At 40.5% G+C, this 17,019-nt stretch overlaps 1 protein-coding gene across 4 annotated transcripts; it reads left to right on the top strand.

Annotated features, from left to right (window-relative positions):
• Window positions 1-517: 517 nt before the first annotated feature.
• On the top strand, window positions 518-12,900 carry dedd1 (death effector domain-containing 1). Of its 4 annotated transcripts, none has more exons than XM_027289733.1 (7): window positions 518-639; window positions 983-1,152; window positions 1,527-2,045; window positions 2,196-2,324; window positions 2,621-2,761; window positions 11,036-11,395; window positions 11,688-12,900. In XM_027289733.1, the coding sequence occupies exons 3-7, from the start codon at window positions 1,571-1,573 to the stop codon at window positions 11,699-11,701; spliced, it is 1,119 nt and encodes a 372-aa protein (XP_027145534.1). In that variant the 5' UTR covers window positions 518-639; window positions 983-1,152; window positions 1,527-1,570; the 3' UTR covers window positions 11,702-12,900. The 4 variants fall into 4 exon arrangements, with proteins under 4 accessions (XP_027145534.1, XP_027145533.1, XP_010733338.2 ...); XM_027289732.1 differs by having other exon boundaries at window positions 11,036-11,425; XM_010735036.3 differs by having other exon boundaries at window positions 11,036-12,900.
• Window positions 12,901-17,019: the final 4,119 nt, after the last annotated feature.

The raw sequence follows: 17,019 nt of genomic DNA, 5'->3' as shown, positions 1-17,019 counted from the left end.
AATGCAGAAATAAAACTTAGATGTGCCAGACTTTGTAATCTTACATGTAAATAAAGTTCTAGTTATAACTGTTGTGACGGGTTACTGGTTGAAAATATCTGCATGAATATTCATTATAGATATAGATTTTTTATTAGTAATTAACTTAAGAGACTTAAAATAATAGATTATTAAATGATGGTGATGGATCTTGAAATTTACATTTATGGATGTGAAAGGTTGACAATAATACATAGTTTCTTTTCTTTTGTATTCAAAATAAGTATTTTACCTCAGTGCTGATTTTATGTTTTGTTTTACACAATATATAGTTCTCAAGTTCTTTCCAAAATGTGCTACTATATGGGCAACCATAAAATAAATGAATTACATTTACAAAGGGTACATTTGTTATCAATGCCAAGGAATTTTGATATATATATGCTTTAGATGGGTGTATGTTATGTAGTATTTTTTAAATGTATTTTTCCTCTAGGTGTTATTTCCTTTACGAACTGACTCCAGATCAGTGGGATTGAAACGTGACCGGTGACGTCACCGAGCAGGCGGAGGGCTGTGATTGGCCAGAGTCTGTATGTTATTGTGTTGCTGTCAGTCGTGCGAGGACGAGGCTGATACAAGAGGAGCGTGAGTTGCCAGGTACGGTCTGTTTACGTTTAAAATACCTCTTTATGGAAATAAACAAACACTTTTGTGTAACTCGTTTGTTTGTTTTCGAAATACCGTCGATACCATTCAGGGTCCCGTCTTTTATAAAGGCCAGTGTACGGGCTAACATTAGCTAAAAACGTTGTTAGCGAGCACGTAATGTCAGTTAATGTCCGTTATTCGCAAATGCACCGTCCTCAATGAGCATAATGTGTCACATACAGTCATTTTACCGCTTACTGTTTGACTTTGTGTGTTTATAGCTAAACAGCTGTTTGATGTGCTTTGTTTTTATGATTGTTCCGCCCCCTCCTCCTCCTCCTCCTCCCTTCAGAGAAACGTGATTACGTAAAGTGCCAAAGGGGATAATTTGCTCCACCGGTTGCTTATGATGGACGCCTGAGAAACGCCTCGACACTTTTGGCGTTTGTAGAAAGTCGCCAACACAAACACGTTCACAAGCAGACACCTTTGAAGACAGCGTCGGGCTGACACCGAAAACAGGTAGGACTGCTGAGCTTGCTGAAACGGGCATAACGCGGAAATGTCGGTGTGTAAATGTGTTTGCTGACCGCTGGGTTATGTGCAGTGTGGCTTCGTTGTCTGCCATTTGTTCAGACGTGTTGTTATCAAGCTTTTTAATGCCACGTATGATTTAAACAACGATTTATACGGAATATAATTAAGTTACACAAACCTGTGTTTTATAGGGCTCTCCAGGTAAAAACAGATTATTCTTATTAATGGCAAATACACAACACATTAGAATCATATGCTGCTGTGATGCTATTATATGTCTGTTAAATGTAATGTTTATCTGTGTTTTTATTTAAAAAAACAATAATATATTTGTGTTTTTTGTTTTTAATCCTAAACAGTCTTTACACAGGTGGGAAGGTGGAGTGGGGCTATAGGCAGACCCATGGCTGCAGTGCATCACCCAGGTTACCCACTCAGGGACTCACTTTACTGGGATGAAACAGAGTGCCTAAACTACTATGGGATGTTATCCCTCCATGAGGTCTTTGAAATAGTTGGTTCTCAGCTGACAGAGACTGACATTGATGTGTTGTCGTTCCTTCTGAACGAAACATGTCCCGCACCACACCCTCTTGATCCAACTTGCTGGACGGTTACGCCCCATGTAGGCGATCCAGATGATTTGGGCATCTCACCAAGTTCTGAGTTGGTAAAGGCGTGGAGGCGGATAAAGCCTCAGAGTTCCCACGATCATTTAGTGGCCTCATGTAAGCCCACGAATGGCCTTGAGCTGTTGTTAGAGCTGGAAAGGAGAGGTTACCTCAGTGATGGCAACCTGGAGCCACTACTGCAATTACTGAGAGTCCTCACTCGTCATGACCTGCTGCCTTTAGTGTCCCGCAAGAAAAGGAGGACAGGTGAGGATGAATCACAGGGTTTTCATTATCAGATTTTGAAATTATGTGCAGATTATGAGTGCTTTGGCTGTTGCCAAATATCAGCCTGGATTCTTGTCTTAATGGTCATAACATAATGATTACGAATGAACCTGTGTTTATGCTTTTCAGTATCTCCAGAGAGAATTGAACACAGTTATGGAATAGAGAACATCCAGCTGGTGTGCGCCTCTGGCATGCAACATACCTACAGAAGGACAGAAATGACGCCTCCATTTTTCGCACAGCAATTCAGAACTGGTAAGTGGCTCATTTTAAGTATGGGCTACATTGTTCTTACAAACCTGTTTGTCATCCAAAGCAGACAGACTGTCCAAGTCAGTGTTTATGAATTCCTACAGCTTGCAACATGTTCTGTCCTTCTGTTGTGTTGTTTACCACAGCTCAAAATTAGGAGGGGGAGCAAACAGATAAACATGGAAGAATTAAAAGAAATGGGACAGACAGGGAAATGGAACTATAACAGGACAAAAATCCCAGCCATGTCCATATCTTATTTCTATTTCCACAAACTAATTCCAAGCATGTTCTGTCAGGTTTTTACCCTCCTATGCCTGGGCCACCAACTAGGAGGAGAAGGAAGAAGAGGGGAAATGGCTGGAGTCGCAAACCCAAGAAAACAAGCAGACCAGGGCAGCCGCTGCCTCCACCACAACCACCACACAAAGTGTCTTGCAGTAAGTGCAGCCCTGCATTCTTAACCTGTTTTGGTTTCAGCTTTTCATCACCTTCCCCCTTAACTTCATCACACTATTTTCTTTCTATTAATACAGAATCTCCAAATTCACTTCCTATTCATCCATCGTCCTCTGAATAACCACATCTTCCATTTTTTTTCTACTTAAGCGTGCATTCAGACAGGATCAGGGATTGTGGCAACTCGTAGCAGAGTTGTCCAGTGGTGGGGGAGGTGAGGGGGTTGAGATGTGATGCTGAATGTAACCACCATGAAACTATCAGAGAAATAACTTTTTATTTCTCTGATTAACAGCTTTATCGAGGCCGGCGCTCGCTCTCTGTTATTGTTACTCTATGTCTGTCTGCCGGTGCGGAAACACATGACCCCCACTTAAAATTACCGGTAAATGAAAGACCTACGTTTTTGCTGCGGTGCCTGATCCTGTCTGAACCCCCGCTAATTCTGATGTGTTTTAACTATGCTGAAACTCCTCTTAGGTTAAGGAGTTTGCATACCAAGTCTGAATTTCGCATTTTTTAAAATTTTCATCCTTTCAAACCACCATCACAAAAAGCCTTGAGGCACAGAAACCTTACACATCCAATGTTTTTTTTTTTTTTACTCTTTGTGACAGTTTGCATTACAAAGCAACACTTGTACAGTTAAAATTGTACTTATTCACTCTTTTGTAAAGAAGGAGCAGGGTGAAAGTTTGACATATCACCAACGCTGCAGTTATACACTACACTAGCTACACAAACACTGTTAAACAGGAGAGTTTGCCTGCAAAATGTCAGCATGCTTTAACTGTTAAAATGCACTTGAACTGCACATTCACTGAAGCCAGGACTTGACTATAAATTTGGTGATATCACATGGGTATAAAAGCTGTCTCTGCTACATAGGCCAAGTCTGTGGTACCTTTATTGTTGAATACAGTATCAGCACTTGTGTTACTTACTTAAACTTATTTATTTATGATACTAGAACGATGCTTTGGTCGGACAAGTTAATTTTGTGTCTCACAGCACCAGAAAGTCAACACCTTTATTCACTGTCTGTGTAGCAGATGCTGACTTTACATCTCAAACGCATCAAAAATTCAAGGGCTCTGTCTGATCTACAACTTCAGCAAAAAATGGCCCACAACAATTGATTCAACTGTTGGACAGAAAAGAAATTGCTTGCACTTCCCTTTCAGTTGACTGACATCGCCTTCATTACTCAAGCTGCTTCTCATGGTACTTTCATTGTCATGCTCTTGTTATGTTTCGACTTACAGTATCTCCTAACTGTCTTAATTGAACATGCAACATCAGGGAGATTTTTCTGCCCTATCCATTTCTCCACCGCACATTCTTTTCTCCCCATTTTACCTTTTCTCTAACCCACCGGACTGTCTGCTGCTGTTGATAAGAGCGCAGGCTGTTAGGTTGTCTCCTGTTCTTCTGTCTACTCTTTTTGAAGGAAGTTGTCCAGTCATCACTAGATGCAGCCCTTGTTCTGCTTTATTGTCAAGCTTGATACAAGGTTGTCACGAGTCAACTGTCAAAACTCACATTTCTTTCCTGGAAAAAATGATTTGAGCAGTTGTCCAAAACAGACTAACCCCACTGGAAAGCTGCACTATTTAATCTATTATCAATGTCCTGCTCCACATTTCCACTATTGCCTGCCTTTTACCCAATCAGTGCTAGTTTCTCTCAGCACAACAAGATTCAGACAACACTAACATCAGTTGCCCTTTGTGCTTAATCATTCATGCGGACCTTCTCAAACATTTCTTTTGAATGTCCATCGTTGCCTGTTGGAGAAGTACTTATTACAACACAGACTGATAATTCTGACTCGATTTAAAAAAAACAAACAAATCATCTAGCAATGAAGACAGCCCTTCTTAGCTATACAGAATGAGTGATGTGCCTGTGACTATAAACATATTGCTGTCTTGACTCCACATTTGATTCCACCAGGTTGACTCAGGATTGTGACTCAGAGCGAGTAACCTAAGACACAATGGATCATGGAGACAGAGGGGGAGACTGAGGAACAAAACAAAAAAGTCTGTCACTCCTTTCAGTCCATACATACTGCAGTGTACGTGATCAACTCAGTCATGCGCTCTCTCACAAGTCTGGGCCGATGCCTAAGGTAAAAGAGGCTTTCCCCCTTGTTACAACAGGGGTTGGTGTAGCCACTTTGCTCTGTATTCGATGATTGTGTATCATAATGTAGCTGCCCCCTACCCTACCCTATCCCCCCTCAGGACACGTAATTTGCTCTTTTAAAATATCATCCTGTGATGTTCTTTAGTGTTGTGCACTGTGGCTGAGAAAATATTCTGTTTGAGATTCCTGATTTATCTATTTCTGACAAGGGTTGTTGGTGTCAGTGTTTTACAGAACTGAGTCCTCAGCAGTAAGCCTTATATATTTCCAAAATGTTTTCAGCAACAAAAATCTCTGGACAACTTAAAACATTTTTTGATCTCACTAAAATCATGGTAATGGGGATCTATGTAGACAAAGTGTATTTTAAACTACTTCATTCTCTGCAGATTAAAACCCTGAAACACTTTCACAAACATGGCCAACGAACTGTGTTTATGTTTTGAATGCACAGTACAGGAAGTTAAAGGATCGACTGAAATAACCCAGTGCCCATACCTGACCAAATTACATTATCATTGAAAACTGAGGATTATTTCAAGAATACCAGTAACACGATAATACCACCTAATCAAGCATAGGGAATGCTTCATCGTGGACAGCTGCCCCACGTTTGCAAGGCCAATAGTAACTTCACCACCAGGTATTAAATGAAGTACTCTATTGGTCTCATTTTAAGGTTGCTGTGATCATAATTTTTAAAACGATAGCCCTAACATTGACACAATGTTGGCAGACCACTGCATGATAAAATAATTTAATGAAAGCCCAGCAATAATTGTGTGCCTTTTTTATTACCCAGTTAGTATTTGAGACTCTAGATCGAAACACTTTTATAGTTGTGCAGTCATATGAAAACATAAACACAACATTGCATTATTAGTATTGTGCTATCTTATATAGAAAGAGAAAATAAGTCTTAAATGCAAAAACAATCAACTGAGATTCAACAATTTGCTCATTCATATTGCTGCTAAGCCAGGTTAAGGGTCTCACAAGACTCAAACAGCAGCAGCTAACTGCTAAAATGTGCAAATGCAAGCATAATGAATGTGATCTGAAGTCTGCCCACAGTAATAGGTGGAGTGTGCACGTTCTGTTAAGAGACTGTGCAAGATACAAATGTTTGAAAGTCAACAGGAGCTTTGTCTGTGCTTAAAGTTACAAGAGTAGAAACATTTACTGTCTGTCTGATAATATTTACATCAATAAAAAGTTAATGGTATATTTGTTATGTAATCCAAGCAAGGAGACAACAGTCTGTTGGTTTTGTAGCTGTGGGTAATGTTTGAATTGGCTTCATGTTTAAGGTTGGGCTCTTACCGAAAGACACTTAAGAGTTAAAGACAAAACAGAAATATGTTGGGCATGTTTGTGAAAGTGCCAGTTATCACTGCATGTGGGGAAACCTTTTGGAGTAATCCTTTCTCTTCACACTATCTTCATTACAGGTGGTTGTAAACATCTGTCTTCACTAAATTCAAGTCATACAGGCTAAGCAAAACTTCATGTAAGCCACATCTGGAGTTCTAAAAAACCCCCCACTAATTTGGATACTCATCTGTCATATGGACTAGCCATGTGTTCAATTTCAGAGAATCTAAAATGGCTGCCAACAAACGGCTGTTAAAAAAATGCCAGTGTAACCTTTACTCACGCAGTTCTGAGGAAAATAACCCAACAATGCTCTGCTGAAGGAAGCTCCTGCTGTATCTTATCTCTGTGCCCCGTGTGAGCCTTTGGTGTGCGTTTGTCAAGAGGGAGCAGAGATAGATAGGGCGGTTCAGTCCAATGCTGGCCCCTAGCATTTAAAGAGACCTCAAATACTCTTCCTTGTCATGATTCATCTCTCAGATCATTTTCAGTGAAGTGTCTCAATTATGCTCTGACAATGACGGCTGCTGTTACAAATGCCCATAAGGTGTTTGTACCTTTTAAGCTCAGTAGTGGTCTTGTGCTATCTAAATGGGGTGCTTGTGATGGCCTTTACTGACTATCTGATTAATGTTTAGTTGGAGCTTAAAATAATGGGTTGGTGAAGGTGAGGGTAAAGGGATTGGTCAAGGTAAGAGTAGTCCCAAGCATCCCACTTAGACACTACCATGTAATATTGTAGAGCTACAGTAAAAGCATTTCTGAGCTGATTAACTTGTCAGTACGAACTACTGCCCTCATTACAACTAAGAAGAGTGCTGTGCTGATGCTTGATGTTGAAAAAGAAAAAAAAAAATCAACCCAGTCGACAGACATCCAACCCACTTGTGCTTGTCTCTTTCTCTCTTTCTCTCCTTTCTCTGTGTTCGCAGTTCTAAACAGACCAACCTGTGTGTCAGGAAAACAGTATCCTTACAAACAATGAGAGGGAGAGAACGAACACTAAATGCTCAAACTACGCAAAATGGTACAGAGAGTGATTTTTGTCTATGGGGAAAAGAGAGAGTTCTGTCTGCCCGTCTCTCAGTACTCCCCTAACTCTCCACTCTCTTGGTCAGTCATTCAGCAGAAAAACGGATCGATAAAGAGTTGAAGCTCTCCGTGCCAAGTGACTCCTCGTAAATGGGTACTTAAACTTTTTTTTTTTTCCTTCTTTTTTTTTTGGTGGGGTGAGATGGAGGAAGCCAAACTGGCTTGGTGTTTAAAGTGAGAAAATGAAAGCTGTGCTTCCTAATGTCCTGTCTAAGTGGATGTCTCTGTGTCTGATGAAGCGTGAAGTGCTCTGTAACCCTAACAAAATGACTATCATTGTGTTCCTGTGGTTTTAAATGGCCTTCTCCTCACTGCCCCTATCTCTGCTGCCATCCTGCTCAGTATGAAATGAGAAGGCAGAAATGGAGGCCATCCATAAATACAGTAATTGCGTGAAGGGCAGGTGTTTATCATAGCCACAGCCCTCACACAGCGTAATGATCCAAAAGGTTGGAACTGTTAACGCTTTAACTTAATATTTCAGAGTCCATACTGAAGTGCAGAAAGTTAGATGATCTTTGAAGATCAATGCCCTATTTGACATTTTGTCATCAATCAGAATGCTGAAACGCTTAAAAACATCCTGCCACTGCTGATGATTATACAATGAAATATTTTCACCACCCCTCCCCACTGTGGACATATTTATGTTTTATTGTTTTGCAACATTTAATCACAACATCAGTGGATGCATTTTTGACACAGATAAAGACTTCAAATCTGCACAGATCCATAGGTTAGTGTGCTGAAAAATAAATCCATCACAGTTGCAGACTGCAGCATGTTTTTCCTCCAGGATTTCTCTGTATTTTGCTGCATTCAATTTACCCTCTGCCATCTAAAGCAATACAGGGCCTGCTGCAGAGAACTATAGCATGGTGCTGCCACCACCACACTTTATAGTGGGGATAGTATATTTCTGTAGCTGAGTGATGATTGGCCAATGCCAGATATACAGGAAAAGTTCGAAAACAGTTTTGGCTTTGTCAGAACATAAAACCACCTTTGACTTTTAATTCAGAGATATCTTGTAATTGTTTTTGTTTTTTACCCAATTCTGGGTTTCTCTGCACAGTTCCTCCCATCTCAGCTCAGTTTTCATAGGCCTCGAGATGGCTTTTTTTCCACTACGTAGTGATTGTACTAACTCTCAGTATTAGCATTTTTTATGGTAGATAATAATATAATACATTTATTTTATATTGCATTTTAAAGGGTACTCAAATGTGCTTTACATGGTAACATAAGAGGAAAATATCAGCGTTAAAGAAACTTGAATAACAAACAAATGCTGCTAGGAAAATCTTTTTCCTTTTTAAACTTCCCCTGAACAATACCTTTTGATAGACCAATCAAGCTTTTTGTTTGTAGTGTTTGTAATGGTGCAGTTTTTTTTTTTTACCTTGAAATCGACATAACTGGCTGTCAGCAGTCCACTGTTAATTATTGTAAAACAATAAAACATGAAAGAAAGGGGGAATGAATACTTGGTATTGGCACTTTACGTTCTCTGAAGACAGTCATGATCTGTGGTATGACAGAGTTTTCTAACCATAATGTATAAAACCTGCATCTGTATGTGTTGTCAATTGATTGACCTGACAAACGAATATCAGTTATTAAAAACATTGTGATTGACACAGCCTTTCATAATTTGTCAAAACACAATTAAATGTCTTATTCCTGTAAAATGTCTTGTACCATAATGCCTTCTTGAAGAAACACATTTTGCCTTCGTTTTCTTGTGAGCAAACTAAAGTGTAAATTAAATGATCTCCAAGTGGGCTCCCAATTGGATCTTCTTTCCAAACCTGCATATTTTAAACATTTCTTAACCCTTATTGATTAAGTGTCCCCTTTGATCCAGTCCTCTGTTTTATAGTAATCTAATTACAGCTTTGTGAAGCATGAATGCAAAAGCCAGTGTTTGGTTATTGCTCTCCTACAAATGTTAAGACATGCAAAATCAATGCCTTAATTCAACATTTGCATTTCTAATGTTGGCATTTTCCAAACTTTGTCCCTCTTGAGTCTTGCACCATTCCCCGTAGCCCCAAACAAAATATGAATGGAAAGAGGGTAAACGTGACTCTTGAGGTGAAACATTTATCAGTGGAATCATAGCTAGTGTTTAGTTAACTAAATCTTGATGTTTTCAAGTCGGGTCCTTGGTGCTCTCTTGTAATGATTTAATTGGCCTTTGTCTTCCCATCATGTTAACATTTTACAAATACATTATTTATTTTGGGTGCAGCCCTTAAGTTGTTTTGTTTCCTTATTTCTTATGAGTCTATTTAATAAAAATAAAAAATAAAAAAACTTTGGAGAGCAGCAAAGAGATTTTGGTTGGGCTGGGTTTTGCATACACAAAGATGCAATTAGCGCTTTGAAACTGCTCGAAAAAAGGTTTCTACATACCTTTTGCAATGAGACATTGATGAGACTGTTTCTCAAAAAATGGATGTAATTGGTAGTTGAACACTGTTCACACCTCTACTTAAGGGGTCTGAGTGGGAGAGATGGATCTTTGTTGCAGCAAAAGTCATCAGCCGCTGGTTTCCACTTGAAGCTCTGGAATAATGACACGGGGGACGATCTCAGCCATGCTCTTGCTCAGTACAGTATGTATCCTCTGATCTTTCTCGCTGTGCTGTTGCATGACTGCCAATCCTGTTACTACGGAACTCCAGCATCTGTTCTCAGCGTTTAACGTGTTGATCAAAATGAATCTGGTGTTTCTACGCACTGGGCTGGAGCAAAACGCCACACCAGGGCTTGATACTGCTAAGTTGCTGTCATTTATTCCACCAGGACATTTGCTCTAATATATTCATTACATGGACTCTATAGTCATGATTTATGTAGACCATAGAGGGCGTCACACTGAAAATTCTCATGCATCAGTCTCTTCTGATTACTGGCAGTCATCTAGTTAACAGTCGACACTTGCAGTGATTGAATTGCCTGGGGTGAAAAGGAACCATGCCACTGGTCTAATTTCCAAGTGTTTCTCATGATGCTCCAAAACGTCAAATTCATTTTCACCAAAACAAACTTGACGGTTGCAGCAGTATTTAGCACAAACGATGCACACAGTTGGGTTCGTCCAGGTTCCACAACCTTATGTAACAAATAACAGCCTGCTCTGCCCCCCTACACCTTTTTTTAAAATATTTGTTCTTTTGTCGGGCCTTTTTAAGACGTATATAAATATTTCAGTGTGCAAATTCCTCTCTATTTATTAATCAGTCTACTGGGCGAATTTCCCCCTTTGGGAACTTTATTCTCCAAACTTTTTATAAAAAAAAAACAAAACAACAACTGTTCTTAATGTAATGCAGTTAAGCTAAGTGAGCTGCTTATGATTTTGTCTTGTCCCCGTTTCTCTTCCCTTTGTTTTGACTTCATGACCCCTCCTTTTCTGTCTTTTATGTGGGCCTTTCCAATTGCCTGTTCTTTGAACTTTTCCCGTAACATTTCCTTCATCTTTCCTCACTCTTTACTACTTTCTTTTTCTCTTTCCTCCCCCCTTTCCTCACTGTGTCATTATTCACTTTCTTCCCATTATTTCACCCCTCCCTATTACACTGTCACCCCTACTTTCCACCACTGCTTCCTCCTCTGTCTTCCATTATCAGATATCCGCCTGCGGGTCAGGGCCGAGTACCTGGAACATGAGTCGGCACTCCGCAATGGCGTCTCCTCGGACAAGCAGCAGCCCCTGGAGCGGCAGTTTGAGTTGTTCAGCCAAGCCAACTCGCTGCTTCGTGCCAGAGACCTTGGTTCCGTTGTCTGTGACATCAAGTTCACAGAGCTGGACAACCTCGAGGCCTTTTGGAGTGACTACCTGAGCGGAGATCTGCTGGAGGCCCTGAAGGGAGTCTTCATCACTGACTCCTTGAGGATGGCAGCAGGCACAGAGGGAGTCCGCCTGCTGATCAGTGTGGACCAGGATGACTACGAGGAGGGCCAAAGGCTACTGAGAGCAACCCTTGCCGGTAGGAGGAGAGTGATGGCATACAGTAATGGTGGGCACAAAGAGACTCATTGGGCTGTATAGTATGTAGCATACTAACTTTGAAGAAGGCAAATTCGGAAGCATTTTAAGGCCTCTTTGTAATTGCAATCCTTGTATTAGCCACTAGATGGCAGCACTTACCATCTGTTTGTGTCCATAACAGGCCTTGCATTTTCAGAATTGTCATGTTTTAGTTGAAACGATACCATTATTTGTGAAAGAACAGTGAATAATAATGGATCAATGTGCTTTCTCTTTGGATTCATGCACAGGTGCTACTTTGTAGGACAGCAGTATGTGTCAATATTTTTCCTTCTTAGCCTCAGTGAGGAAAGGAGCATGCACACCTGTGCCACAAGATATTGTGGTAAGCCCCTCATAATATAAATCTTTAATAAATAAGGTTAAGACAACTGGGCTGCCACAAATTATTGTATATATATAACTGCATAGTGTTGACAGGTGCTCATGGTCAAGGTTGAGTCTGCACACAAAGACCAACTAACCAAACTTTGATGATGAATTGATGTGTAGACAGACAGTGGGCGTTCAGATTCCAACATGGTCAAAAACAAATTTGAACAGTAATGATAATGTGAACTGGCACATCTTATGCAACTTATTTAAAGGACAGGGACAACTTTCTGATCTTTTAAAAATGTGTGAGAGAATTGAGCACAGATAGAAAAGTGGGCTACTCTCAGTCCAAATTGACCTTTGTGTAACTTTGGACAGCCTAGTCCACCCATATATACCTTGATAACAAACAGTAGGATTCTCAGCCCTGTGTACCACGATAACCCGACTTGTGATTGCCATGGTCAGTGGATACGGCAGTTGCCAGTAGATGACAGCAGTGATTAGGGCTAGACCTCAACAGACCATGGAAGATTCATCATCCCAAGCTTGTCAACAGCAACCCGGATAATGCAATGGTGGCTTGTGTCCGGGCTTCCAGCTAGGCCTCGGCAAGTGCTTCTCTCAGCAAGTAAAGCACAGGACAGTGCGTCGGTCAATAGAAGTGATGTTGGGGAGATCAAAATCAAAAGTGCACATCCCAGCTCCACTCAGCCCTGCTATGTAGGCCCAGTAGAGTGGCTCACAGACAGCTGTCTACTCACCCTGCTGGAACTAATGCCTGGACTTCACTCATAGAAGACGATCAATAAGGCCCCTCCTCTAAGTCCCTTCATACAGGCAAGACTTAAGCAGGCAGACTTGCTACTGTCTGAAGTGCAGGGCTCTGCAGGGCCAGACAGTGGAAGAGACAATGGACATATTTTCATGTTTACTTTTGTGTCTCTTGAATAAATTTGTTGTTATCTGATTGTATAATTCATCAGAGGAAAAAATAACTAATTCAGGGGAACATTTTTTTTTTGTTGTTGTTAAAAGAAAATTTGTTTTGTTATGGCTATTCTTTTTGTCAAAATTTTTATATATTTGACATTATTTCTGGTGAATAATAAAGGTTTGATGGCCTAAAGCTGTTTGTGCACGTTGTTATTGACTTTAAAAAAAAGAAATTACAAAAGAGCCTTTTTATTAATAACTAAAATTGCTGCTATTATAATCTTTGCTGCCAATGTCATGTAAAAGGAGTCTTTGTCTCATGTTTTGTTACAGTATTTATTGTTATTTTTTCAGTTTTCTGAAATGTCATTTTTCCCAGTCCACCTCCCTCCGTACCTGTATTAGTGGGAGTGTGCCCTCTCCCTGCCCCCAAATGGTCTGAAGAGGTCCATCGAATGCAGGTCACCGTGGATCAGATCCTTAATTATTTCTCCTTGCTCTAAGCTGTCAGCATGATGAAACCCAACAATGGTGTGTATGTGGCGCTATATTTTCTTTCTTGTACCATTCACTTGCTCTAAGGCCCAGCAATTACAGTGGACGTAATGACACGACACTGCTGTTTTGCGTGTCGAGTCGCATGATATAAGGCACTTTCTTTACCAAGCATTATTAGCAATTGTTGAACATTTACATTTGTAATTTGTCTGTACAATATTTACAGATTTTAAGTATAATGATGATTTCTTTCTGCAAGGTCATTTCCTTTAGACTGTTCCCTAAAATTCCCTAAAAAATAAATAAATAAATAAATATATTGCATAAATCAACTATTTATATTTTGGACATCTAGTTTGCATTTGTCACCCAATAGTGATAAAACAGCTTAACCTCCACCAGATAGACCAGGGCATCTGTATATAAAATCTATTTTGTGGCTGCCTCTAAGTTATTAAATGGATTTTAAGGTGCTTCTTATTTTCTTTTTACATACCTCCATAGCTTTGCTCTAGGTTACATTGCCAATATCCTTACAGTTTAGGTCCAGTCCTCCTGCATTTCTGTATAACATTATACTGATTATTCATGTAGCTCTGTAGTACAAAGAATATGGCAAAGTCCTCATAAGCTATTCATGGAAGTCAAACATAAATAGGCAGCCTTTTATTCCATACATGTAGTTTGTTTTATTGTGTGAGTGGGTTCTTTGACTTTATCACTGGGCCTCCTTGGACATAATTAAGTCCTCTGATGTAGACCAACACTCCTCAAGCACATGAATAAATAATGTAAATGTCGGCTAAAGGGCACTTTGAAGAGTCACCTCATGTCACATGGAAATCTAATTAGCTCATAATGGCATTTTAGACCGGTGAGGGATCTTCAGAAAGATGTCAGATCAGAAGATATTAACACCCAAAGACACAGGGAATAAACTAATTTATGATTTACTTCAATAACCAAAGTTTATAGTAAAGGTTAATTTCTAATTTATTGGTTAATCATTTATCTCTTGTATTATATTTATTTAATCAATTGAAAAGAAAGCTAACATTTCAGGGCCCACTCGTGTCAGATCTCTCTCAGTTCGTTTTTATATTTAGTGCACTGTTACTTCCTTGTCACTTGCTGGCTTAAACATACAACCATTATTATGTCAGTTAAGACCACTCTAACCACACCTGCCCTTTTAAAAATACTGCCGAGTGTACAAATGAAGTTTTATTATTGACTTGCCATCACGAAGAACAGTAAGCGGGACCAACCCTCGGGGAAAAACCTGATAGGGCCGTTTCTACCCTGTTCAGAGTGTGCCTTGTTTGATGGCCAGCTAAACTGCCCCAGGCCTGCCTTGGGGAAAATTGAGGTTTTTGAAAGCCCAGTTCTCACCACACCCAGCCTTAAAGCAAGACCAGCGATGTGATGCCCACAGGGAGACCCAGGCACTCTGTCTGAGAAGTCTGCAGAACTACAGAGATCCAATTCAAAGGATTCTGCCATGTTCCTCCTCTGTACAATGACTCCCTCTTGGATGACCCTGCCACTATGAGAGATTTGTTTGTCAAAGAAATTGGGACGCATATCTGGAGCACTCAGGAACATTATGCTCACAAATATCCAAGGACAAGACACAGGCAGAGCACCATCAACAAGTCCACCTTCTTTCCGTCAGGCTGCCCTCTCTCAGATGAATCAGATCTCTGAAGGTCTTCACTGAGGCGTCTCCATTAGGTAACAAAACTGCTTCAACAACTGGACTGTTTTACCTTGGACTCAGCTCTACATCTACTGACATTTCTGCAACCCTTTTATTCCATCTTGCTGTAAAATTTACGAAAATAATGCTGAGGCTACTGCAGCAGTAATGGCTATCACTAAACCTCCTTCCGTCCTTCCTTCCTTCCTTCCTTCCTTCCTTCCTTCCTTCCAGAAATGTGCCTCTCAGAACAGATCAGTGCAGAAACCTTTCCACAGTCTCCCAATCAGTCTGCATGCTTAAAGGAATAATTTGACATTTTGGGAACTATGCTTATTCCCTTTCTTGCCAAGAGTTGAGAAGACTGATACCACTGCCGTATTCGTCTGTTAAATATAAAACTATAACCATCAGGCAGTTAGCTTAGCACAAAAACTGTGGACTGTAGGAAAGACCCTTGCTCTGTCAAAAGATAACAAACCAACCTACAAGTACCTCTAAAGCAAACTAATTAACACAGTATTTGTGTGTTATGTGGATTACTATTGACCAGGCTTTAAGGGTGCTGGTAGGTCGGTTTTATTATCTTCGGACAGAGGCAGCTATCACATGTCTTAATGCTTAACTAAGATTACTGGCTACTTAATCCAATTTAATACAAAATAAATTACACTGACAGTATATAATTAGTGGACAACTTCTGTAGTGGAAGTCAATGTGAAAGTGTCTTAAACATGCCATCTTTCTAATGGCCAACAGGGGGCAGCTCCATTGGCTGTCTGTTGTATAGAGTCTTACGGGGAATTGACCCTACAGCTCACTTAATTTTTTGACTTGGGAAATAGTTTCCTCATGGGTTTTTAGTGTCAAACACTAGTTTGAAGTCTTCTTCCATACAGCATAATGTTCATTTTATAAATTGTGGTCCCATTGAGAGTAAAGTAGACAGAGCAGGGTATGCTTTGGCAGAGGCTACTTTGTGATTGACAAGTCATTCTCTGTGAGTCTGTGCAGTGCAAAACACTGGGCTCACGAAACTCAGATCAAACTTTAAAACTAGGCAGTGCGAATCAAATATGAATCAAGACACTGTTGAGTACTGCATTGCCTATGTCTCGCCTTACATATTTATGAAGTATTTTATTGTATGCTTTTAGCTGTGATATGAGACAGACAACAGTTAGTGACCTCACAGACCACCAATTTTTTTGGAGTCAAAACCCAGCGCAGCCCAACTCGGAGTATGTCACCCAGCAGTTCCATGCTTTTGGTCATTTTTGGCTCCCCAAAAACAAGATGGCAATGTCCATAATGCCAGACTTGAGGTTTCAAAACAGTTGTCCACAAATCCTCACCTCAACCTCCTTCCAAGCATAAGGAACAAACTATGGTGGCTGTGGAACAGGCAAAAAATGTGGGAGGCCAAAAGCTGCAGTGATTAAAGGTAGAACAAAACACAGGTGAACGGTTGTTTTGAAGCTGAAAGTACAGAGCTTAAGCCTGTCAGTCTTAGCAGACCCCAGGATCCTGCCATCTTCCCAGCCTGCTGCTGACCCTCAGAGCCCACACCTCATCAACACCGCCACAGTCACCCCTCCACTGCGGATTTACCACAGCAGCAGCTTTTGGCCAATGAGCTCCGTTGATGCCTAGCTGATCTACATCCAGGTCAAGGATTCCACAGACGGGGTCAAAGATCCCGTTGCTATGGAGACAGAGCTGGGACAGGACAGAGGCAGTCTTGTGATGGAGTTGGCTGTGGACCAAACTACCCGAGTAAGCCATGGCAAACAGGGAAACAATGATGCCGCCAACATTGCAAATAAAAAAACAGTATAGTTTTTTTTTTTTTTTTTTATGAATCCATCAGTTTCGACATGTGTTTTCACTTTCTATTACCTGCAGTGGGGAATAACTTGGAGTCAAATATATAAAGCGCCTCTTATTTTTTTACACCATAGCACACTGTGAACATTTGGTGAGGCGACTGTTCAGTTTATTGCCTCAAACACTTCATACAGACATCAGAGGTGGGCTTGTCTTCCATGGTGCAAATTGTATTGGGTTGCAAAAGCTAATGTAATGCCGGGCTGTGCGGCAAGACATTGGTCATC

Source organism: Larimichthys crocea, chromosome XVI, assembly GCF_000972845.2.
Source record: "Larimichthys crocea isolate SSNF chromosome XVI, L_crocea_2.0, whole genome shotgun sequence".
NCBI classification, from domain to species: domain Eukaryota; kingdom Metazoa; phylum Chordata; class Actinopteri; family Sciaenidae; genus Larimichthys; species Larimichthys crocea.
Note: the sequence above shows the minus strand (reverse complement) of the source record. Positions and strands in the feature narration are given on the sequence as shown.

Bases quoted from the DNA above. Each gene is read 5' to 3' on its own strand.
- dedd1 (XM_010735036.3), top strand. From the start codon at position 1,571: ATGGCTGCAGTGCATCACCCAGGTTACCCACTCAGGGACTCACTTTAC. The intron at 2,046-2,195 runs GTGAGGATGAAT...TATGCTTTTCAG, and splicing joins CCGCAAGAAAAGGAGGACAG to TATCTCCAGAGAGAATTGAA. The intron at 2,762-11,035 runs GTAAGTGCAGCC...TTCCATTATCAG, and splicing joins ACCACACAAAGTGTCTTGCA to ATATCCGCCTGCGGGTCAGG.